Below are 26,297 nucleotides of genomic sequence, written 5' to 3'. Positions count from 1 at the left end.
AACAACAACAACAAAAACCTTGGGAAAATCATGCTTGTTAAATTTTTGGAACATGCTTCTCTTATTTTGGAGTTTACATTTAAAGCTTACAAAATTCTTTCCATTAGTGATATGATTTTATATTGTATTTATGTAAACAGTTACATTTTGGAGTGAGAAGGGACATTCCTCCTTGGTTGCTTGGCATAGTTTTAAGAACCTCGTGGTGAGACTTGGTCACACATTCAGCATGTTAGGCATCCATTCTCGTGCCCTGGTGGATCTTGATAATTTGGGAGTGAGAAAGCATCGTACAGAATTGATGATGCTTTGTCTCTTCTCACCAGAGACTTCATACTCTGACCTCTGCAGGAGACTCGCAGGACCTTCTGCAGACCTGTTTTGGATAGGGGATGGTACAGGTATGCATAAATACAATGCATGACCCTGTGTGAGGTCTTGAAAACAGAGCATAAGTACTCCTGGGTGGGGGGACCATGAATGTGGGTGACACAGCATGTGGCACATGGAATGGGACAGCGGTTTCATAGAAGTGCCGGTCCCTGAAGGCCCGATAGGCGTCCAGAAGACAAAGGCTGCTCCAAGCAGAGACAGAAGTCTGAGCAAACCCTTAGAAACTAGAGCGCACCGTCTGTTGACCTGGTCCTGTGCTCTGCCTGGCACACGCTCTGCCTGCTTGGTATGGACACTCAGTGGACACTCCAGAATTGCACTGCAGGGTTGCTCTTTACTGTCGTTCCTGAGACCACACACTGTGTCTTTACATGGTACACCTTTGCTCTCATGTATGTACTTCGGCAGAGGAAAGAAAGTTAAATTGTGTGATTTCAGTTATTATATGTGTTGGCTCTAAAAGGAGATTTAAAACTTTAGCTTTTGATATTGTTCTAATTATTTCTCAAATTGTTATTTGTGGCAAAAGGCCCTTTTGAATGTGGGAAGAAACATTTCTCCTCAATTACATGGTTAGATTTTTGGAAATTGTTAAAACGGTCATTAAAACATCAGAAAAGCTCATAGGAACCCCAACCAGGCACAAGTAAAAGCTAAGTGAAGTCTTCACTGCTATGGTAAAGTTAATATATATGATAAGTAGGGGTTAACAATTAGAATATCTGTAAGAGATTTAATTTTCTCTTTTTAGAATATGGTAATGAAGAGGCTATGGGGAGTGACATTTTATCAATTTATATTGAATAATAAAATCCATCTTAAAAAAACATGCACTTATCTGCAGAAAATAGTAAACTTATGCTCTTGATTATTGACATTCTCTTGCATGACTATACAACACTCCTTGTGACAGTTTTATTGTCTTCTGACTGTTATTCCTAACAGGAGTAAGTCCTGCATCAACAAACTAATTATTTTAGTTTTTAAAGATCTTTTTATGCCCAATTTTATCACTTAGGTTTGTGATGTTATATTGCGAGCTGTCAATTTGAACAAAAAATTTATTCATTGACTTATTCAACTGGTATTTATATAGTGAGTTCCTCCTCTGTAGGCTACTTCATAGGTGCTGTGGAGGCTGTAAAGCTGAGCAAAATATTAATTTCGTGAGATATTCATATTTCATAGAGATTCAGTTATTTTCAGGAATAGGATAAAATTATTCTGATTTGTCCACACTGCTCTCTTTCAAAAATCCAACTTGCACTGGTGGGGTCGTTCCAGAGAAGGCAAGGGTACTGCAGGAGAGAGTTTTACCTCTGTGAAGTCCACTTGCCTGCGGGCCGGAGAACAGGACCTCATTTCTTGCCTATGCTTCAGAACCCGGGTCTGTCAGAATAATGACACATCCTATTACTCTTGGGAACTTGACTCCTTGGAACTTGATTTAGATTTTGTTTTTATTCAATCGTAATAGAATTTTGAATAATTTTAATGTTGATAACTAAAGTGGAACTAATATTAGACATGGAAGTTCTTTTTAAAAATTAATTTGCCTGTTTCTTAAAAACAAGTACACAGAAAACATTTTGAGAGACACATTACTCTAACAACCATTTAAAGTGATATATTTCAAGAGTTCCTATTAAGTGTTTAATAACTATACATTAAGTTTTATATTATACATAAGTGTTTATGGTTTTGTTCTAGTTTTATATACAACTATGTTTTAAAACATGTATTCAAAAAATCTCCAAAAGCATTTCAAGTACTTAAGATATATACATTTGTGTTTATGAGTGTTTATTTAACCAATATGGACATAATGATCTGATCCTTAATTTTTACCACTAGCCTAAGGGTCATACAATAGTAGTTTAGCTGTGGATTCATTTTTATTTGCAACAGATTATTGTTTTACAAGTGAAATGTAACAGTATGTTTGGATACTTTATCCAAAGAAGAAGAAGAAGAAGAAGAAGAAGAAGATTCTGCAGTGATATTCTTAAGGGGCAAAGGTTACTATTTTGGAAGATAGCTTTAAGAAAGATTTAATAGCTATATAGAAGCAGTAAGTAACTTCAGACTGGAGGTAATGTTAATTTTTCAATGCTTTCAAAAGGAATTTGAAGTAATATTGTTGATGATTAAGCTAATGGTAAGAAATTGATTTTATTTGACTCATTTCTATGTGTTAGGCGTGGTAGTAATTAAGCATTTTTAAAGTATTATTTTATGAATGAAAAAGACATTGCCATTCCAATTTTTTTCTTCTTTTTTTTTTTCTAAAGAGAGATAGAGAGTGAGAGAGAGAATTTTTTAATATTTATTTTTAGTTTTCGGTGGACACAACATCTTTATTTTATTTTTATGTGGTACTGAGGATCAAACCCAGTGACCCACGCATGCCAGGCAAGCGTGGTACCGCTTGAGCCACATCCCCAGCCCCATTCCAATCTTAAAGATTAGTAAACTGAAGATTAAAAAAGAAATCAAACATAATTTCCCTGAGTTTATTCTACTAATAAGTGGAGGAGACAGGATTTGAAAGCCCACAGTCTGATGATACCTAAGGCCCTAGCATCAGTCTCTTTTTCAGAACTACATGTTTATTGCTTCAGATCCATTTAGCAATTGAGCTTATATCCCTATCCTTTATTTGCTTCTGATTTCACTTACAACCATCAGGAATATACCTTAAGAAGTCCTTGGATATCAATTGGAGCATCTGTTATCTTCAAGAACACCTGAGATTTATTCCTACACATGTACATAATTTAATTCTAGATATATAATAGATTTATTAATATTTATTGAAGTTGAGGGACATTCCACCTCATCACACCAGTGTTTTCTGATTTGCAGGTGTTAAATGCACAAAGAGCAGGATACAAAGCAGCGATAGTCCACAATGTTGATTCTGATGACCTCATTAGCATGGGATCCAACGACAGTAAGTACAGGTATCACTTTTCTTCTCTCCTGTTTGACAGAGCATTCAAAGCTAAAAAGTAACTGGATTTTCCTTCTCTAATTTTTTGTTTAAACATCAAAGTTTCTTCTCTATCATAATTCCCAGTTCTGGCCCTCTTCAGATAATCTTATTCACAATTGAAGTGGAATTCACTTGTTCTTGTTGAAATGTGTTAAAATTTTTTAAGCCTGAGTTTTTATCTATTGGTGTTTTGTTGAAAACCGAATGAAAACTGAAGCCTTAAATAGAGATTAAAATGCTGAATTAAGAATGCTATAGGAAATTTTTTGTGATTTATTTGTAGATTCACAACATTAAATTTTAGAATACACAGATACTATAAGTATCTCCTAATTTGGTGGAAGTTCAAAGCCCCATAAATGTACTTTCTTATTAGTTGTCATTCTTGACTTTACATTGTATGTTTATGTTTTTCATTTGAAATGGGAATATCTTTTCTTAGTCTTGGTGGACCTTGGCTTATAGGGAAAATGAGCCAACTTTAGTTACAATGGCTTTATTCAGATGGTGATTTTTAAGCTGCAGGCTTCACTTAGTACAGTTTCTGTAAAACAGAACACTGTAGGTTTTATCAAAACCTAATTGCTACTAAGATGTCACTGCCAACATTCATGATTAGAAGATCTTTGTTTTCCCCTTTTTAGTACATAGCTCTCATATCTCTTGCTACTAAATTCCATCAATTTGTCTGTGCAAGGTAGAACTTGGAGCAAAGTGTGGCCACAAAGCCATGACCTGGTGGTGCATCAGAACATTTAGGATTCTAAATAACCGTGTTCTCAGCAGTACATGTTTTATATTCTTTTGACTCACACATCTTTTTATCTCTTATGTAGTGCTTTTTTTAGTTGTGTCATTGGTCATTGTCCTTCTTACCCCTAACATGGTGAGGTAAAATTATAATATCTAAAATTTAATGAGCTCCTTAGTTGATTTCTTTATATTTTAAATTATCATTTTAATCTTCTAGGTAATTAATCTTTATGATTGTAGAATAAATGAAGAATCCTAAGCTTTTCTAGCATTTAGGAACAGATCAATAACCACTGTGTTACAGGACTTACTAGATGAAGGGAGTTTACTTATCAAATGACTACTGTTGCTACTGCAGATTCTACTAAATAAAATTTATTTTAACTGATACACAAAACCATAAAATTTGTATATATCAATGGAATACCTTATAATGTCCAATACAGGTATGTTGCATATATTTAATAGGTTAAACATTTGTCTTCTCAAACATTTATTCATTCTTTGTAGTGAAAACTTTCAAAATCAGCCACCTTTCTGTACAAGAGCACCACAGAGCTTCTTGCTCCTGAGTAACTCAGTACTTTGATCACATTTTCCCCATACACTGTCCCATTCTCTGATAGCCCAGCTGTTCTGAGATGAACTTTGTGGATTGTACGTGTGAGTGGGATCACGGGATACCATCCTTCTGTGCCTGGGTTGCGTCACTTAGCACAGTGACTCCACTTCCATCCATGTTGCCACAAACGGTAGGGTTTCATTTGTGCCATGTTGTCCATTCCTCAGTTAATGGATGCTTAGGTTGTACCTATTGCAAATAGAGCTGCAGTGAATGTGGGGTGCAGATGTCTCTTCAAGGTGCCGATTTCTTTTCCTTTGGGCCGATGCCCAGTAGTGGGACTGCTGGGTCAGATGGTAGTCCTGTCTTAACTTTTCGAGGAAGCTCCATGCTGTTTTCCACAGTGACAGTGCTAATGTACATTCCCTCCAGCAGTGTGCAAGGTGCCTGTTCTCCACATCTTCGCCTGCACGGGCTGTCTTTAGTTTGTTTGGTGTTTGCCTCTGTTACTAGGGTGAGTTGATATCTCGTGTGACTTTGATTTGCCTTTCCCCAGTAATTAGTCATGTTGAGCCTTTTTCATGTGTGAGTTGGCCATTTTTATGTCTTCTTTTGAAAAATGTGCATTTAGATCTATTTTCCATTTTTCAGAATTAGGATGTGTTTTGTTGTTAAATTTTTGATATTCTTTATATATTTGGGATATCAACTATTTGTCAGTTGTATAGTTTGCAAATATTTTCTCCCATTCTGTAGGTTGTATCTTCACTCTGTTGAGTTTCCTTCACTATACAGAATGTACTGCAGACTTGACACACTCCTTTAGACGCCTCCCTTAAAAATATCATCTCAGTTGATACATCATAGGTCAGTAACTTTGCCATCTATGTACATTATGGAAAAGTGACACACATATTCTGGCCAGATTAAAATTCCAGCTTCGATCAAATTAGCTGTATAACTCTAAGCATGTTACCTACTCTTTGTGTATTTGCTAAAGGCCTGAGCCCAGCTTTTGTTAGCCCTCTAGATCTTCTCAAGGGCTCAATATTTTCTAGGTTGAACAACTGATTATTTGTGGCCTGTTTGCTCTTTTGGCGTATATTCAATAAAAATTGTGCAAGCTGCAAGTGTCAGTTCCCTTTAGAAACTGTTTTGTGTTTGTAATACCATAAAACCTTTTGGTTACAATCGTCATTTCCTAAGGAGGATGTGCTAAATATTAAAAGTAGCAGGTAACTATATCATCCTGCTGTTGCCATGGAAATGTTCCAACTAATTTATTTCAAACAAATGTATTTCAAAAATTGCTCTGGATTTTGGTTCTTTGTTGCTTGGGTTGCTTTTTTGTGATTTTTTTTGTTCACTCTCTCTATGTTTGTATGTGTGTGTGTGGGGGGGGTGTTTAAACATTTCATATATCCAAAGACAAGTGTTATGAAGATTGTTACCATTTTCAACTTTGCTGTTTCTTGGTAGAGGAAAGAAAGCATGGATGTATTAGAAGGAACCCGACTGTACTCCTTTTCAGGACTTAGTCCCTACCTACAAGGAGTATTGGTGTTTTTCTGAGTTAAGATTCTAATGTCTGGAAACAAAAGGAAGTTTTTAGTAAAAGCTCCTTTTGCTACATATCATGCAAAAAATACACTCACTTTTATATCATCCACATGCAAATGGGTTGAGTCAATGAGCTGGTAGCATTCTTTATCTTCAGGAGGCAGCATGTGTGGGAAGAACATCAACTTCAGGACCAGGACGTGGATTTGTTCCAGGGGAGTCAGTAGCTGGACAGCCTGTGCCCTTGGGAAAGTCACTCAGCCTTCCTGAACCCATTACTGCCATCTGTAAAAGTGCAGATCCTCGTAGTTTCTGTCTGACCTGGGTTGTGGAGACCATGTGAGAGAAGGTATGCAGAGAGGGAAGAGCCAGGAGGAGCTGTCCAAGTGCAGGCTGTGCGGGTTCCCAGCTATGAAACCAGGGCAGGTTATCAGTAGCTCTAGGTTTGCTCTTTCTCCTTTTTATCTTGCTTTCTTCCTTCCACAAATATTTTTTGATAGTTTGCTTTGCATCAAGCACTGTTTTACGTACTATAACTGCAGCAAAAGATACAAGGCTCTGCTTTGTACCTTTCATTGAGGCAGCAGAGTGCAGATGTTATGAGTACTTTGGGAAACTGCCTGCCAGGGTTGAATCCAGCTTAGCCACCTATGGCTCTGTGACCTAGTATTTGTGTACACATTATCCCACATCTCTGTGTCTCGGTTTTCTCATTTGTGAAGTGGGGATGGTGATGATAGTTACCTTGTTGATCTGCTGTGAGGTTACCTGGTTTAGTCATCATTTAGTGCTTATTTAGTTATCATTATCATTGCCTTCTAGAGTGGGATAGAAGAAATGAAATTGTGATGAAATAGAAGTGCTATTATGTCAAGTAGTAATAAGTTCTGTGAAGAAAAATCTCTCAGGTAAGGGGATATGAGTGGCAGGGAGAAGGAAGGGTGGTTATTTTAGACAGGGTGTCAGAGGCTTCTTACAAGACACTGAGATTTGAGCATAAGTCTAAAGTGGGAGGTTGCATCCTGTAGATCTCTAAGGAGTGTTCTAGGAAGAGGGAGCCCCCTGTGCAAGGCTCTGAAACAAGACATGCTTGGAGCTTCCCAAGGCGTTTCCAGTGGCAGAGTGGGAAAGGGGGACGGAGGCCTTCAGTGACATGGGAACCAGAGGTTGTGTCATGCTGAAACTTGTAGTCATGCTCAATGCTCAGTAGGTTGTTTTTTTTTTTTTTTAAAGAGAGAGAGAAAGAGAGAATTTTTTAATATTTATTTTTTAGTTTTCGGTGAACATAACATCTTTATTTTTATGTTGTGCTGAGGATCGAACCCAGCGCCCCATGTATGCCAGGCGAGTGTGCTACCGCTTGAGCCACATCCTCAGCCCCTCAGTAGGTTTTAAACAGAGTTTAAACATACTTAGAAGGATTGCTTTGGCTGTGCTGTGGAGAGTAAACTGGAAGTGACAGGTGGCAGGAGCACAAGAGGCAGAGCCTTGGGGTAGCCCGTGCAGCAGCCGGGTGAAGAGTGCAGGTGTCTGGCAGTCAGACTGTGAGAAGCAGGAGAATTCTGGGTCTGTTTTGAAGTTGACAGAATTTGATGTCTGGAGCCAAGGACAGGGAAGGGTCAAGGATAGCCTGAGAAACACAGGCCATGCTGTTTACAGAGGTGACTGAGGGAAAAGGGACACTCAGGGCTCTTGTCTGAGACACCTGTTAGTTGATCAGGTGGAGACACCAGACAGACAGCTAGATACAGGAGTCTGGAGGGGTTGGAGCTGGCCATTCAGGTTACAGTTGATCTATGATATGATAGCACTTTTGGCAGTATGTGTTTCACAGAGTTGTTTTATATATGAAAAATATCAGTGATTTTTAATTTTTTTTTGATGAACTAGAACATTTTCTATGTTCAGTGAATCAATGAATAAATAATGCTATGGTCTCCAAGGCGCTTTTCTTTTTCTTCATCTTCGTCTTCTCCTAACATGACAGTCTCTACATCTCTTTAGATACCATAATTCAGAAGTTGTGTTATTTTCAGTCATTATAGGTTGATACTTACAAGCCCAAAGTTTCTATTTGAGTTTGTCAAAGTATCTTCATGAAAGAACAAAACATTTATAAAGGTACATAATTCCAAGTTTTAATTGTCAAATAAAATAAATTTTGAACTGATATATGGTAGAGTAAAATTTATTTTACTTGACAATTGAAACTTGGAACTATATACCTTTATAAATGATATATGATAGAGAAAAATTTCCTAGCAAGATAGAAAATGTTTTCCTAAAATATAGATGGTCCTGGGATAGTACCTCTGCTGCTATTTAAAACCATGAGGTAGGTGCATGTTCACATATGACAGGTTATCTGATGAGTATCACTGAGTGGGAAGAAAGCTCTTACTTTTTTCTACTTGTTTTTTAATTGTAAATATACCATTAATAAAGCAATTTATTTCTTCTGTTGATATAAAAATAGTGATTAAGTATTCCTTGATAGCCATTTGGATTCCTGCCTTCCTTGGAATTACATGCTTGAGTGTGCTTGTGTGTGTGTGTGTATGTGTATGTGTGTATGTGTGTGGGGGAGGGTAAGAGTGTGTGGGAGTGAATATGTATGTGTGAGTAAAATAATAGGGAAGTGAAAAAGTACTCTGATGGATACCAAGATTTTAAAAATTTATAATGAGCACATACACACACACACACACACACACACACACACAAACAGGTCAGTGGTTGCTGAAGTCAGGGGAAAGAATTGACTATAAAATGGGCTGAGGGAATTTGGGGAGCTGATGATCGTTCTGTACCTTAGTTGTGGTTAAATAATTAAATGTTTTTGTCATAACTCAGAACTGTTGGTTACTTCTGGTAAAATATGCACCAAAGAGGGAAGTGCTGTGGTTGTGTTTTTCTTGTTTTCTCCCACACTTTTTAAGTGGATAATGAATATGCATTGTTTTTTAAAATTAGAAGAAAGTTATTTTGAAAATGAATAGCAAAAGAAAACAAATGGCCTTTCTCTAAGGCCAAGTCCATTAAATTAACTCACAGCTAATAATAGTCAGTCTCTTCTGTTGGTAACAGTAAGATTGTTTTTCTTTCTGTTCCTGAGTAATGGGTAATTTTGGACAAAATTCTTGTTGGGTTTTTTTTTTTTTTTTTTTTTTTTTGGTGGCATTTGGTTTTGAACATAGTTGTAAGAATCAAATGTCTTGAGATTCCAGTCTAAACAGAGATTTACTGTGAACTCCCGACTTAGGAGGAAGTAGAGGCTCACCCAGCCCTTGCATCCCTCACTCTGTGTCCAGCCTGCCAGCCTTTGGCTCTGAACAGCCAGGGTGTATGGTGCTGGGGGCTGTGGTGGAGCATTCCTACTCTCACCTTGTACCTCTCCTGGAAATGGGTATGTAAAAGAAGACTTTTCTCTTCTTTACTTAGGAATTAAATTATTTCTTCCTCATGTTTCTTCTCTATCAGTTCGAGTTATATCTAAAGTGGAATAAATCAAATAGAAATATTAAAGATAAAACATTGTGTCTCCCAGCAGCTTGGGAGGCTGAGGCAGGAGGATCATGAGTTCAAAGTGAGGCGCTAAGCAACTCAGTGAGACCCTGTCTCTAAATAAAATACAGAATAGGGCTGAGGATGTGGCTCAGTGGTGGAGAGCCCCTGAGTTCAATCCCAGATATGCCCCTCCCCGCAAAAAATTATGTGTCAGTCTTCTGGGGCTATTAATAGAATTAAGTGAGGAAGCAAAATACTTGTTTTTTAATTGTAAATGTACCATATTTCTAAACCACTTGGATAATGAGGAGAAATTTACAGAGTGGAAAATCAAATATAGACAGTTAAGTTGGTTATAATTGTTTCCAGTTTCATTTGCTGCTATTATGAGGAAAGTTAAGTTGATTGTGTACTAAGAATGGGTTTTTACCAATCATTTTATTGTTCTTATATACAGTTGATGTGTTAAAGAAAATTGACATTCCATCTGTATTTATTGGTGAATCATCAGCCAATTCCCTGAAAGATGAATTCACATATGAAAAAGGGTAAGTAGTGAATATCAAAAATAATTATAATCATAAAACTTCAAATTCTTCTCTTCCTTCTTTTTCTTCTCTCTCTTTCTCTGTGTATTTTTCCTGGTGCTGGTGATTGAACCTGGGATACTTTACCACTGAGCTATACCCCCAGCGCTTTATTTATTTTGTGACAGGCTGGCCTTGAACTTGCAATCCTCCTTCCCCAACCTCCCAAGTCTCTGGGATTATAGACTGTGCCACCACACCTGGCTAAATTCTTCCTTATGTTAGGGTGGAATTATATAATGTTCATTGTAATCAAGATTATGTTTTAGTATGAACTCTGTTGGCTGAATTTTCTCTCTTTAAGTCATGATTTTAAGACTGACTTGTACTGTTCTGTGTATGATTATATATTAAAGTATATTCATGCTAGAGAGTTGGTAATGTTGGCACCAGTGTTGCTAACAAGATATATGTATGTGTGTGTGTGTGTGTGTGTGTGTGTGTGTATGTATGTATGTTATATGATTATAAAAGGGGATTTATTAGATTGGCTTAGATCACCAGAAGCTGGATGGTTCTAAGGTGGCCATTTGTGAGCTGCAGAGCTGAGGGAACAAGTAGCTAGCTACTCAGTCCAAGAAGCTGGAGCCTCAGAACACCAGGTATCCTTGATGCCAACCCAGTGCAGGCCTGAAGGCCCGGAATCTTCCTGGAGAGTCACTGGGAGAGTCTTCTTTGGAAGAGTGAAGGAGCTGGTGTCTGATGTTCTTAGGCAATGGCAGCAGCAATCAAGAACCTGCTCAAGAAGAACAGAGCTTGCATCTGCTGCTGCTTCCTTATTCTTCCAACTTGTATTCCATCCAAGCCTCAACCTATTGCATGGTTATGTCCACACTTAGGAAGGGTCTCCAGTTCATTCCTAGGAACACCCTCATTGAGACCACCAGAAGCCTCTTAATCTCCAGCATATCTTAATCCAATCAAGTTGAAAATGCAGATTAGCCATCACATGTATCTTAAAGAGTCTTTTTGTTTCTGATTATAAAATCATACCTTTTACATTAAAAAGTAATACATACATGCTGGTAAAATCTGCAAAACTTCAGAAGTGGAAAATATTTGAAATAAAGTTCCCCATGATGCTATTCAACAACAGCTATTACAAGCTTTTTAGTTTTCCTCTGTTTGATTACTCATGTTAATTAATGATAATGTCTCATAAAATGGAACCATACAATACATAATATTTGTGCTTTATTTAGTTGATATTCTTTTTATGTTGAGACAAGTCCACAAGACCTTTTATCCCATCTCTTGGAGGGAATATATTGAGGGATTGGAAAATTTTTGGATTTTTAAAAGTTTAATATTCCAAATAGGACTTGAGGCAACACCTGTAATTGAACAAGTTAATGTAACTGCAGTGGATTTATCTTTTCCTGTCAGTTCATTGCAAGTTGACTAGAAAATTGCAAACATCTAAATAAACATCTAGATAAATACAGGGTATTGAACGTAAGCAAATATTATATTTTAATGCTTTTTAGACTTGTACATACCTGTGTGCCCTTTCCAACTGTCTGTCCACCTGTGTTTCTAACCTTTTATCCATTCTCTTGTTTTCCTGCAACAAAGCTAGGGGAAAATATATTAATATATTTAATATTTAATACATAGATGTAATTATATGTATTGATGTACTTTTTTGCAGTGCTGAATATATGTGTTTCTGAAAGATACAATAAATCCTGAAGGGATACTATTGCTTCTAATTTAAATTTAGGACTTCAAAATTTACTTCATTTATTTTAAATCTGTTTTATTTTTCTAAGTTTAAAGACACAAACAATAATTATTATTATTAGTTTTAATTATACAATATAGACAGAATTAGGAAAATAGTATCAGTACTATTGCCAACAACTATTGCCTGGTGTGGGTACCAGGGATTGAACTGAAGAGCACTCGACCACTGAGCCACATCCCCAGCCCTATTTTGTACTTTATTCAGAGACAGGGTCTCATCGAGTTGCTTAGGACCTTGCTTTTGCTGAGGATGGCTTTGAACTCTCGATCCTCCTGCCTAATTCCTCCCAGGCTGCTGGGATTATAGGCGTGCGCCTTTGTGCCCAGTTTATTGCCAACATTTTTAAAAGCAATTCTTCCCCTGCTTAGATTATATCATAGTAGATATTAAAGTTAAATTATTTGCTGTAAAGATGTGGAGTACTCTTCTCTATGTTGTTGTTTATAATTGGAAATACAAGTCTGTTTGATTCATTCCTTTCAGATTATGGAGAGTGCTCCTCCTCTTGCAAATCACGATTTTTTATTGTTAAGTATAAAGTCAAAACAATAAAAATAAAGTATATTCAAAGAAGTCCAGGTTGTATTCTATTCTTGTCATCTTGATCTGATTCTTGCCTTGTATTTGTAACATATTTTTTTTCCAAAAAATCATTTATTATTTAATTCACTAAATTAAAGAATCATAGGCAAATTATATACCTTTTCTCCCTTATCTTCAGCTCTGAGTGATGAACTGAATTTCTCTTCCTGCTTTTGGCTTAACAGTGTACCCAGGAGATCACACCAGAGTAGACATATACTCATCACACCTTCTTACAGCTGCATAGAACTCTATTCTTTGACCGTGTTGGTTCACTTAACCAGTCCCCTGCTGTTGGACATTTGAATTGTTCACATCTTTTGCTGTTGTACTGGTACTTTAGTGAGTAATCTTGTAGAGAAGACCTTTATTGTTTTTGTCGGTATATTTCTGGAATAGATTCCTGTAAGTGGTGTTGCGGTTCAGAGGTTAAATGTATGTACTCTTTCCTGGCTATTGTCTTAATTCCTTTCACAAGGGTTGTGTCAGTTAATGTGTGATAGTACCTGCTTTCCCACAGCCTCACCAACAAATTTTGTTGTCAGATTTTTCAATTTTTGCTAATCTGATAGGAGAGTAAATGGCATCTTGCTGTAGTGTTAATGTGTATTTCTCTTATTATGAACAAATTCAAGCATATTTTTCTTATGCTTAGCTATTTGCATTTTCTTTCTATTAACTCTTTAACCCATTTTTTTCCCTGTTAGGTTGTTGGTCATTTTCTTTGTTTAAGTATGTTAGAAATTTGTGATACGCTTCAAAAACTTTTTGTTTTGACATTTTCATTTTATTTATGAGTTGGTTTTTAAAAATGTAATCACTTAGCATGATGTTTTCAAGGTTCATCATTTCATTGTATGAATTGGTATTTTATTTCTTTTTTTGTTTGTTTCTGAATGATATTCCCTTATATGGATATGCCACATTATATTTATTAGTTGATGGACATTTAGCTTGTTTCCAAAATATTTTGGCTATTATGAATAATGTGAGCATTTACATATAACATGTATGTGTGTTTCCATTTCTCTTGGGTGTATATTTAGAGTGGAATTGCTGTTTACATAGTAACTTTATGTCTGATATTTTGGGCAATTGCTAGACTCTTCCAAAGGGCCTGCACCATTTTATAACCCCACCAGCCAAATGTGGAGGTTCTAATTTCTCCCAAAGAAATTTAATAATCAACTTTTCTAGATCTAGAAAAAACTGATATTTTCATCATTATTACTATACTTATAAATTAATTTAGGGAAAATTGACATTTTTAGGATGCTAAGTTTCCTTTTTCAAGGATGTGATATATCTTTCCTTCTATTTATTCAATTAGTAATCCTGAGTTTGTTTTTGGTGTTTTTTTTTTTTTTAGTCCAAAATCTATATGAGAAACATATTTCTTGTGAAATTTATGGCTAGGTATTGTATTGTTTGCTATCATAAGTAGGGTCTTCTCTTTGTTTACATCTGGCACTTGTTTTTTTATTTGTACGTATGAAAGCTCTTTTTATGTGTTGATTTAATTATATGCAATTGGACTGGATTCTCTTATTGTTGTGAAGTTTCCCATTACAAATAGAAATAGTTTTATCTTTTGCTTTGTAATTTTTATACTTCTGATTGTTCTCTCTTATCCAATTGCCTTGGTAATGACTTCAGCACCACATAAATAATAGTGGAGATAGTGGCCATCTTCCTCTTGTGTCTCACTTTTGTGAGAATTCTTGTTTATTCTTTAAGATTCTTTTTATCATATTAAGAAAGCATGTATCAGTTCCTGTTGTGTTGCATTTTATTCTTTTTAGCAGTTTTCCAGCCTTTTAACTACTGTTAAAAAAACAGCAGTCCAGGACTGGGTTTGAGTTCCAGAGGCAAATCACTCACCTAGCATGCCTGAGGCACTAGGTTTATCCTCAGCCCCACATAAAATAAAATAACGATATTGTTATAGGTGGACACCTATAACTGAAAAATAAATACTATGCTAAAAAAACCACAGCAGCCCAATAGTCCTTTATTCAGATCAATATTAATTCACTTACCCTGTAAAGCCACGAGATAAGCCTGGCTTATCATCCTGACTTCCATCACTTCTTAACCTGTTGCCTTCAACAAAAATTTATCATCTCTGGCCTTAGCTTCCCTCCTCTTTAAACATGGGAACAACAATAATAGAATTTATATATACAGCATTTAAATTCTTTGAAGAATCTAGTATGTAGTAAATTCTTCATAGGTGTTCCTTCTACAAGTAAATAACGTGCACTAAACAGAGTACTGGGAGATTTTTGACCATACATTATGTGTAGTTGTACAGGTGCTTCTTTAGCAAAAGTACCTGCACATTACTAAGGATAAATTGTTGAAAATTTCACTGTAACAACTGTCACATGGCCCTCCCCAAAAGATAGTTATTGGTCTTTTTAGTTAACTGTCAATCTGATAAGAAAACGAATTGATGACATTAATACTTATTTATTCATAGGGAACATTTTTGCAAACTGGTGTCCTTTGTGTACTTTGGTCTTTTAAAACTTTAACTCTACAAGCATTTTGTAAATTTGTACCTACAAAGGTAAATAACTAGGTGGTATACAGTTTTCAGTGTTGCAGGTGGGGAAGGAGTGTCATTGTTCATAGTTGTAGGATATGGGGGGTCACTTGGTGGCTCTCAGAAGGTCACAGTCTTTTTTTTTTTAATTTGTTTTAATTAGTTACACATGACAGTACAATTACCTTGACATATCATACATTTGAATCAGATGGGATATAATTTCTCATTTTTCTGAGTATACAGGTTGCAGAATCATATTGGTCATGCAGTCTTAATGGACTCGCTTTCTCTTCTGAAAATGTGGCGTGGGAGGAAAGAACTTGCACTTCCCTCCGCCTTCAGCTTTCTGTCTTTTCAAGATTGTGCTTTTTTTTCTGTCCCATCCCTATCCCTGGACATAGAGACTGTGTCATCGTCAGTATTCAGTAAATGTGGGTGAAATTAAACTGTAGGGAATATAGGATGTTGGGCGAGGCAGCCGCAGGCTTTGTCTGAAAGGGGCAGCAGGTTGATGGCAGAGATGGCAGTCAGCTGAGGCAGTGGTGGTGTGCGACCTGAGCACGGCTTGTTGCCTAGAATGTTGGTCTGTAGGCCCTAAGCTGGGTTGCACTTGTAAATCCACTGCAGCTTGGTGTTTTGGGTGGCAGGTGTTTGGGTGTCAGAACAGACAAGGCAAGGCCTCCTGTGAACAGCCCGGTGGGGAGATACTGTTAAGAAGCTTAGGCTGGGGCTGGGGATGTGGCTCAAGCGGTAGCGCGCTCGCCTGGCATGCGTGCGGCCCGGGTTCGATCCTCAGCACCACATACCAACAAAGATGTTGTGTCCGCCGAGAACTAAAAAATAAATATTAAAAATTCTCTCTCTCTCTCTCTCTCTCTCTCTCTCTCTCTCTCTCTCTCTCTCTCTCTCTCTCTCTCTCTCTCTGTCCCTCCCTCCTCTCTCACTCTCTCTTTAAAAAAAAAAAAAAAAAGAAGCTTAGGCTGCAGCACTGGTTTGAAATGAGCCTGGGAACACATGGAGAGGAAAATAAGGCCTTATTTCCTGGGCCTCCTGGGACTCAGCTTCAGTAATGACTATCAGCTGCAGAGCTCATGGGGTATGCTATCCTCAGGAGTGGGTGGAGGCGGGTGCTAAGGTACTTACTAAAGTTATTTTAATACCTCCTTTTTCAAACACAGATTAGTCTGGGACCAGGACAGGGTGACTCTGCAGGGTCCACTGTGGGTGACCTGAGTACAGGAGGAAACAAACAGGGCCAGGGCACGGACGTGCTGTTGTTGCCCTCTGCCCTGTGTCCTCACCGCCACCATTAGCCATCCTCAAGGGATAAAAAAGCAGTGTCCTGCACGTGTATTCAGCTCTTGATTCAAGGAGTCCCCCTTTATCATCATGGGCCATTTAAAATCATCACGATGTACCTTTGCAGCAAACTAAAATGACTTGAAATAGAGCAGGCAAGCATTAATAAAGTATGTAGAATGTCAGGTTTCATTTGATTTCATTTTTATAGTTACAAGCACACAGGAAGTCTCTACTGAAGTGGTTTGATTTCTCTTTCACTGGGACTGTTCTTTCAGTTTATTTCATACCTAGCAGCTCGTTTATTTCTGAGCAACCCTGGGGCTTGTTTTATGGGACAGTGTTTATTTATCTTGTATAAACCTCATGTGTCTTAGGAGGTAAAAAACAAAGAAGAAAAAAAAACAGAATATAAGAGGTGTAAGTGTTCTACTGCTAAAATATGAAGAAGCTACAGTCACTTAAATTGAGGCTGGGCAGCAGACTAGTTTCCAATTCCCAGCGATGTTAATTTATAGCATGTAGGCAGGGTGAAGTGAGGAGGCTACAGAGGATTAGCATGTCATAGAAAGGCCCTTTGTACTTAGAAGTGGTACCATTGGCTCATGGCAGTCTCAGAGAGTTTGTACCAAGAACAGGGACATTATTTACAGAGCTGGCCTCCTGATGGAAGAGATACTATCAAATAGATAAGCTCAGGCGTGCTACAGTGTACCTCTTTAACACTGACTGATTAAAGCTACCACCAAAAAAAAAAAAAAAAAAGCATGTGAAATCCTTTGTTATCCTCATTCTGGTGGAAAGTGACTGAAGTTAAAAAAACAAAGGAAAAAAGAAAACAAAACCCCACTTGTATTCAAGCAATCTTGGCAATTTGGGGAAGGTGCTTAAATTTTTGAGGAAAATTCTTGGTATTTGTTTGTTTCTGATGAAGTTCAATGGAACTCCTTGAGTGTAAGTGTAATAAATAATAGCATAAATGGAAGTAGTTTGCTTTCATGATTTGTTTCTTAAGAACAGTAGAATCCTAAGTACCTCTTCCATCATGGGGGAAGGAATCCACCTGCTTTTATCTACCTTTATACCATGAATTATTTTACCCTGAACCCTTGTATTATAAGTACCTGGCTTTATTACCTTAAAAAACAAAACACCCAGCAGTGAGTAGTGCAGTAGCATTGCTTGCACCATCCTAGCCTGGTGCCAGTGGACCCATGCAGTAGCTACTAGTCGCGTTGCTGGACATCACACAGACCCTTCCCTAGACTAAGAGATTTTTATGCAAAGTTTGATGCCATGTAAAAATTGCTCATGTAACAAATAGTGTGGTTATTCTCATCACAATTTTTATTCCATGGGTCCCTGACAGTTTTTCTTTTTTTTTTTATTAGTTGTTCAAAACATTACATAGCTCTTGATATATCATATTTCATACATTTGATTCAAGTGGGTTATGAACTCCCATTTTTCTAATAGTAATGTCACAATAGCTATTAACATGGTTGATAACCAAAGGGAGTAAGGTACATAGTAGCCCTTACCTTCCACTTCCATGGCATACACATTTCTATGTTTTTTTTTTTTTTTTCAGTTAAGTAGTGGAGAATAGAGTGGAGATGGCGATTCTTGTCAGTTCCTTTTCTCACAGATGACAGACACAGTGGCGGTATCTGTGGGACCCAGGGCAACAGGTGCAAAGGAAATGTGTCTGGAGGAAGCAGTAATGTCTCTGTTTTCTACAGAAGGAAGTGATAAGCAGTAGTTTGGTTGAGGTGGGGGTTCTTGTTGACTTACCTAAGGTACTACCATTGATTTTTATGCTGATGATGCATATAAAATATTACTTTTGCGTGGGCAATGAGATTGAGTAAGTAACATCTCTAATATCTCTCCAGGACAGATATAGAAGCATTGATTGACTGATTTTATTTACCCAGTCCAGAACCTTCTTTTAAATATATAGGCAAATTATTTTGAAAAATATGGAAAGTAGATATAAAAAACATCTCTTAAATTATTGGGAATTCTTTATTAGAAAATGAGATGTGGGACTGTAGTAGTGGTAGAGCCTCTCATGTATGAGGCACTGACTTCGATTCTCAGCACCACATAAAAAATAAATAAAGATATTGTGTCCATCTACAACTAAAAAAAAAAATTAACCAAAAGGAAGAAAGAAAATGAGATATGTAGCCAGGTGCCATGGCACACGCTTATCACCAATTTGGGAGGCTGAGGCAGGAGATTGCAAATTTGAGGCCACTATCAGCAACTCAGTGAGACTGTGTCTCAAAAATAATAAGGATGGGGGATGTAGCCCAGTGATAAAGCACCCTGGGTTCAGTCCTAGAAGAAAATAGAAGATGTGTGTAGTGGATTAAATTATAATCTCTATGTGTCTTTTAAAAAATATTCTTACTTGATTTTGTTTAACCTCATAATTTGACAGTGCTTCCTCATAATCAGTGATTGTTCTTTGCTTTCTTCCAGGGGCCACATTATCCTGGTTCCAGAATTCAGCCTTCCTCTGGAATACTATTTAATCCCTTTCCTCATCATAGTAGGCATTTGTCTCATCTTGATAGTCATATTCATGGTAGGTGAACTAACTTAATAATTGTAAAATGTGGTATGAATACATCTAAAGCACATAGCGTTGGATGAGAGAAGCCTTACACTAAAGAGTAACTCCTACTACATGAGACCCTGTGTACACAGTTCTGGAAAACAGAGAGAACCCAGTGGAGACATCAGAACAGCACCTGCCTGCAGGGATGGGGCGAGGGTGTGCTGAGGAGAGTGCCAGGGACTTTCAGAGGGGGAGGGTCATGTTCTGTGTCTTGATAGAGATTTGGGTGGCACAGATGGGTGGCATTTGACTGGATCCACCCACTTGAATCCTTAGCTTGTGCATTTCATTGTATGTAAATTTTCAAAAGAAAATGACGGAACTGTAAAAAAAAAAAAGTACTTAACGCTTAAGTAATGATGTATATGCTGTAGTACTGGGGGAAGTATACTGTTGTCTGCAACTTACTTTGAAATGTATTGTAAAAAATTAAGAGGACTAAGTTAGGACATACCGATGGGGCAATAGAGGAACAGATGTGGTAAAGTGTAGCAAGATGTCCTAGGTAGTGGGTGTCGGGTGTTCGTGATCAGATTCTTCACTTCCATACATTTGAGAACTGTTGTGTTAAAAAGTAAAGGAAGCCTGAGGCTGGAGGAAAGCGGGGGGGGGGGGGGGGGCACATTGCTTCTCCAAAAGTATGTCTGCACACTATCCTCCCACACCGGGGGCTGCACAGGATGCCCTGCCTGTGTCCTCCTCACCCCCTGGGTGTGCAGTGGAACTTCTGAGAGGCCAAGGGGGTGACACAGCACAGGAAGACAGCAGATGAAAATCTCTCTGTATTCTCTTCCTACATGGTCAAAGAAATTCGCAAAAATATAAAGCAATACTACCCTTCTAATTTTTTTTATTTTTCATAAAGAATATTTATATTAACATCCAGTGAGTTTATTATCATATTGAAGTTATAGATTAAGTTAGAGATCAAATGCCATCTTTGAAATGTCTAATTTCCCTATGATATTGGGGTATTTTTTCATTTATTTAGGTCCTTCACATCCATCAGTTTAGTCATTTTTTCCTGTAAATCTTTTGTCTTTTGTTAGACTTATTACATAAACGGTTTTTTGCTTATTACAAAAGATATTTTTGAATTTGCATTTCTAATTAGTTATTACTAGGATATAAGAACATTATTAGGTTTTTAAAATAAACTTTTGATTTTGAAATGTTAGGTTTATAGAAAGTTTCAAACAAGAGAATTCTATACATTGCTCATCTAGCTTCCCTCATTGTTGATATTCTATATTATTTGTCAAAACTAAGAAACTCACGTTGGTACATTTCTATTAACCAGCTCTGTCCTTTATTTGGATTCCACCAGCGTTTTCACTAATGTGCTGCTTCTGTTCCAGGACCCGGCCTGGTGTTCCACACAGTGTTTGTCACATCTCCCTGTGTCCTCTGACTGGCAGTTCTCAGTTTGTCCTTGTTTTTCATGTACTTGATTGTCTTTGAAGACTGTGATTAGACTGGGTTAAGTTTTTCAAAAGGAGTCTCAGCACAGGTGTTATCTTAACCCTGGGTCAGTGGGTTCACGATATCCAGGTAACAGTCCTGACAGTGTGACCCTTTATGTTGGATAAGGTAGCATTTGCCAAGTTTCTCCATTGTAAAGTCAATATTTTTCTTCTGCTCTCCCTTTCTTTAGAAATGAGGCACCACATCTAGCCTACTGTAAGGGTGGGAGCAGGAATTGAGCACCACCTCTTGGAGGAGGAAGTATCTGATATGTTATTTGACATACTTCTGTAAGGAAGACTTTTTTCCTTTTAGCATTCGTTCATTCATTCCATCATTTATATTAGTATACATCCAGACATATTTATTTTATGCTTTGTTATAATCTAGTACTACCTTATTTTCTTGTTAAATGTGTTTGAGTTCTATATTCCTTTGACTTGACTCCCATCCTTTTGTTTTTTAAACCTTCTTTTTTTATTAGTGCATCATAGTCATATATGACAGTGGGGTTCACTTTAACATTATCATGAATGCCCATGACATAAGTTATTCCATGTCAGTCCCCAGAACTGCCCTCTTCCCTCTCCTTCTCCCTTCCCCTGACCTATTGGTCTTACTTTCATTAATTAAAAAAAAAAAATATTTGTACCAGGGATTGAACTCAGGAATGCTTAATCACCAAGCCACTCCCCAGGCCTTTTTAATAGTTTATCCCTGAGTTCCTCAGGGCTTTGCTAAGTTGCTGAGGCTGGATTTGAACTTAGGATTCTCCTGGCGTCTGCCTTCTCAGTTGCTGGCATTACAGGCATGTGCCACTGCGCCTGGCTTATTAATTTATTTTTAATTGGTACATGATAGTTATGTATAGCGGTTGAATCTCTTGTGATATGTTCACACCTGCACTGTATAGCATGGTGGTCCTCCCCTTTCTTGTCCCTGCTGCCACACATTTCCTCCCTTCTTCTACTCCGGTCTTCTCCCTTCTACGTATTGGGCTCATCTTATGTTTTTCTTGTCCTAGTCCTAAAATCAGCATTTTTTCCTAGAAGAAAAATTCCTTTTATCAGAGTGCTGTAATGAGAAACCAAGATTTCAACATTGTACATCTTTGATTTTTATATATTAGTCTTATATTTACAAACTTGCTGGATTCTCCTGTTTGGGTAATTTGCTGATTTTCTTGGGTTTTCAATGTAAAAGCAAGGATGTATAGAAAATTAGAAAATCAAACAATAAACAAAAATGCCACTGGTAAATTAGGTGTAGAAGTAGGATTATAGACTAAAAACTTAAAATAAGCATTATGAAATAGTTACATTAGAAGACTTCCCTGGAAAGTCAGGAATAGGAAATGGATAAATGTTTGCTACTTAACATTTTGCTATATTATTTTGGTAAAACCAGGAAAAAAACAGTGTGTTAAAAATAAAGAAACCAGATTTTTATTTGCTTATTTAACAGGTATTGGATTATATATCTTTCCTCTATCACGAGATCATTGTTTTTCTCTTTTACTCTGTTCATTTGTTGGCTGTTGTGATTCTACTTTTAAAATTTAAACATCTGGGTATTCTGAGGATAAATTCTATTTGATTATGTTGTTAAGTTTTTCTTTATATTCTTGGATTATGTAGATTTCTGATACAGATCAATCTTATATTTGGACATAGATGCAAAAATTTCATAATATTGGCAATCTGAATATCCAGGTAAGAAAAATCTTTAGTTTTATGGAGGCAGACAATCAAAACTTAAACAATCTTGTAAGTAGTATTGGTGGGACTATAAGATGGAACATATACCTAAAGAAAACGGTATAGCAGTTCTTCAGAAATTAAACATAAAATGATCATATGATCTGGAATTACACTTCTGCGTATGTTATCCAAAAAGAATTGAGAGCAAGGACTTGAGCATAGATTTGTACATCCATGTTCATTGCAGCATCTTTGTTAGTAGCCAGGGTGGAAGCAACCTAAGTGTCTGTTAACAGATGAATAGATAAACAAAATGTAGTGCAAGGATACAGTGAACTATTAGCAATGACGGACGGGAATTCTGACACATGCAGTAGTGTGTGTGAAACTTGAAGGCATTATGCTTATTAGTTAGTGGGTCACAAGAAGACAAGGACTGCATGATTCCCCTTGAATGAGGTGGTCTAGTTGATAGAAGCAGAAAGCAGTAGGTACTGGGCACCAGGGGTAGGAAAGAATGGGAAGTTACCGCACAATGGGCAGAGGTTCCATTTTGCAGGGTGGAGAGTTGTGTGGGTGGGTGGTGGTGATGGTAAAGCAGCAGTGTGAACAACAAAAGTGGGTAAGACACTGCAGTATGTGTATTTCACCATAATTTCAAAAAAACACAAAAATAAACAGAATTATTCTAGCTCTGTAAAACTAAGGCTCTCTTTATTCTCTTTTCTGAAAGTTTTTAAAAAATATATAATTTGGATCATCTTTTTTTGTGGAGGTTGGCTTTTTGGTGAAGGTTGCCTATAAAATCATCTAAATCTAGTTACATGGATGTTCAGATATTTTTCTGCTCCTTACCAAATTGCATTTCTAAGAAATTGTTTTTAAATACAGTGGGACAGTATGCTTTATAATATTCATAGACTCATAATTTTAAGAGAGATTCTACCTTGTGTGGCATGAGTTCTGTTTCAGAGCCTCTGTGCATGGCACTGTGTTGACAGAAGTTTATTGTTTTAGTAGTCTTTCAGAGAGGTAGATATCACTAAGTAAGTGTTTACCCAAACTTAATTAGGCACTGCTCTAGGATCTACGATTCAGTAGTGAACAAAATACTTAAAAATCCCTGATATCAAGCAACTAAAATTTTAGTAGAACTTAAATTCTAAATTATTTACTTTATTTTTTATCTTTGTCTTGCAATTCTGCTCTTATCATTAGTCTCTTCTTTCTTCCACTTAATTTAGTTATATTCATTTTCTAGCCTATTCATCTGAATGCTTATTAACATTTTCTTTCTAATATGTGCATGTGTTATAACTTTATATTTAATAATAGCTTTAGTTGCATCCCATAACTTTTGATAAGGAATATTTTATTCTCATTTGATTTAAATTTTAAAGGTTTATTGTTATATTTTTTTACCTCTCTTGATATTTGCATCCATGTGAGGCAGAGCTCAATTACTACAACTTCTAGTCTTCCTCTGCCCTTTTACCCATTCTGTCTTGGGGGAGAGGAAGTGTCCCCTATCTGTGTGGAACCTGGGAAGAGTAAATTGGACAGACTTTGCTCAGCTCCACCTTCTTCCTTGGGGACTAGCCTTTCATTGGGGTGCAGGTGCTCATTCAGATCCTCCAGGGTTGTTCTGCAGTTCTGGAGCAGGATGTTGGCAAGGCCATCTGAGTGCTTAGGACAGCTCAATTCTGTGGCTCAGTTGAAAGTTGTTTCTCTCTCCAGAGAGTTAATTACTTCACCTCCCCCTGTCTAATAGTATGTGGTCTTATTTCTCATGTTTATAATATAGGTGGTAAATGAGCACACCAAAGATACAGGCCCCACGAGAGACTTAGTTATCTGTTATGATCTGTTCTAGGACTCTGAATTATTTAGTAAAATTCTAAACTTCTAAAATACATATATTTTATTATCTTCTTTTCCTGTTAATTTCTACTTCAATTGAATTGTCTTCAGAAAACATTGTATATTATAGATTCTTTGGTTATTTTCAGACACCTGCTTTGTACCATAGTTTTGTGGTTAAATTTCAAAATACTACCCATGTACAAAAATATCATTGGAATGCAGAGTTATATGTTCATTGGTTCAAATTTGTGGATTTGTTTAATTTTTAAAAGAATTCTAACAGCTTTATTAAGATATAATTTACACAACATAAATGAGTTCAGTTTTTCCCCCTTATATCAACACTTGCATAGTCGGTCTTTTAGAGTATGGTTATCCTGCTAGCGTACCTGCTAGAGGGTGGTATGTGTGCCTGTTAGTAGTACTGAATTGTCATTTCTGGTTTTTATTTTCCTGTTGACTAATGATGTTGGGGATCTCTTTAAGTGCTCATTTGCCATGTGTGTGTCCTTCTGTGGTTCAGTAGCAATTACAATTTTTTTTTCAGGTGGGTGACTTAAAAAATTGAGTATTGAAAGTTTTTTATATATACTGGGTACAAATTCCTTATCATGTGTGAAATTAGGAAACATTTTTTTCCCAGTCTGTGGAGTCTTTTATCTTTTAACTCTCTTTGGAGGACAGAAGTTCTTAACTTTGATATAGTCAGACTTGTCACCTTTTTCCTTTATAGGGTGGTGTTTTGTACTTGGTTCTGGTCCTGTGGACTTCCCTTTCATTCTTGAAACCCTAACAGTGTTTTGTATATTTTGTCTTAGATTTCTGAAAATGTGTAGTAGAAGTATTTAATATCATGTCCATTATGTTGCTAGAACTAAAAGTGTGATAACTAATAGGTATGTGTTTGAAAATTTTATTAGTTTGTATCTTTAAAGGAATCTCAACTTCTCATTCTTTTTGACCCATTGAAGTCTTTGTAATATGTAGTCTGTTATTTATATTTTTGTAAATGGTTTTAATAAATAAAAAAATTCAAAGGATAATATATAAATTAACTAATCACTTATAATTTAATGCTTTATAATATTATTGTAATTAGGATTTAAATAAATTGAGTGGTTTGTAGCAGCTATCCAGAAACTTAAAAAATTGTTATTTTAATAGCCTTTCTAATTGCATGTTTAATATTTGACTCATTTTTCCCCCCTTTTATCTTTAGATCACAAAATTTGTCCAGGACAGACATAGAGCTAGAAGAAATAGACTACGTAAAGATCAACTTAAGAAACTTCCTGTACACAAATTCAGGAAAGGTGAGTGAACCTGTTGTCTTCTAAATCACAGCACAGTACATGATGACCACACCCTGCTATCACCTTCTGAGTCCCTGCTGCCTCTACCTGACCCTGAGCAGACAGGTAAGAACCGGGGGGCATTTGTGGGACATGGATTCTGCTGTGGCACCCTGGTGACATAGGTAGGGTGCACCATCTATGGGGAATGTACAGCAGTGGTGAACTGAGCATAGTGCTTTTCATCACCCTTGTGTTACCAGTTCTTAGCATGTTGGGAATAGAGCACTTCTCTGCACCAGGGTGGCTGGCTCCTCTTCTTTGTCTCTTTTCCACCACGTGCTGTTTATGTAGTGTGGTATTAACTAAAAACACAGGTAGCTGTTAGGGCTCTACATTTTACATTATATATTTTATATCAGTATCATCTCATCTAATTATTCCTTCCCTGTAGATGGAACAGAAGGTCTGGGAGGCGTAGAACTTTAGTGACACATAGCCAGTGTTGAGAGCTGCGGAGGGTGTTGTGGCTCTGTTCTGTGGCCAATGTAGTGTCCCTTCTCTCTGCTTTCGTGATACAAGCACATGCTTGTTAAACCTTTTGGCTAGTACTTCCTAGACTTTTCAATTTCTTAAACAAGTAAAAATGTTCTGTTTTTTTTATTCAGCAGTGAGAGTGTAGGGAATGAAGGTAAAAAACAGATGGTGACATTAAAACATTTCTGCAAAAGTTTTTTTTTCCAAGTAAAAAAAAAATTATTTCTTTTTAATATTTACAATTACCATTATGTTATTTAAAAATAAAGAATTTAA

The 26,297-nt window shown here is 36.8% G+C and overlaps 1 protein-coding gene across 4 annotated transcripts in view; it reads left to right on the top strand.

Moving 5' to 3' along the window:
* The window catches only part of Rnf13 (ring finger protein 13), a 115,062-nt gene that overhangs the window by 67,221 nt on the left and 21,544 nt on the right, over positions 1–26,297 (top strand). For 2 of the 4 annotated variants that reach the window (XM_026379869.2, XM_026379871.2), the window contains 4 exons: positions 3,259–3,346; positions 10,228–10,318; positions 19,027–19,132; positions 25,412–25,505. In XM_026379869.2, coding sequence (XP_026235654.1) covers positions 3,259–3,346; positions 10,228–10,318; positions 19,027–19,132; positions 25,412–25,505 — 379 coding nt within the window. Of the gene's footprint in view, positions 1–3,258; positions 3,357–10,227; positions 10,319–19,026; positions 19,133–25,411; positions 25,506–26,297 lie in introns of all 4 variants that reach the window. The other 2 variants (XM_026379873.2, XM_026379872.2) reach the window with 2 other exon arrangements.

The sequence above is a fragment of the Urocitellus parryii genome, chromosome 2 (assembly GCF_045843805.1).
Source record: "Urocitellus parryii isolate mUroPar1 chromosome 2, mUroPar1.hap1, whole genome shotgun sequence".
Classification (NCBI taxonomy): domain Eukaryota; kingdom Metazoa; phylum Chordata; class Mammalia; order Rodentia; family Sciuridae; genus Urocitellus; species Urocitellus parryii.
This window is presented reverse-complemented; position numbering and strand designations above follow the sequence as displayed.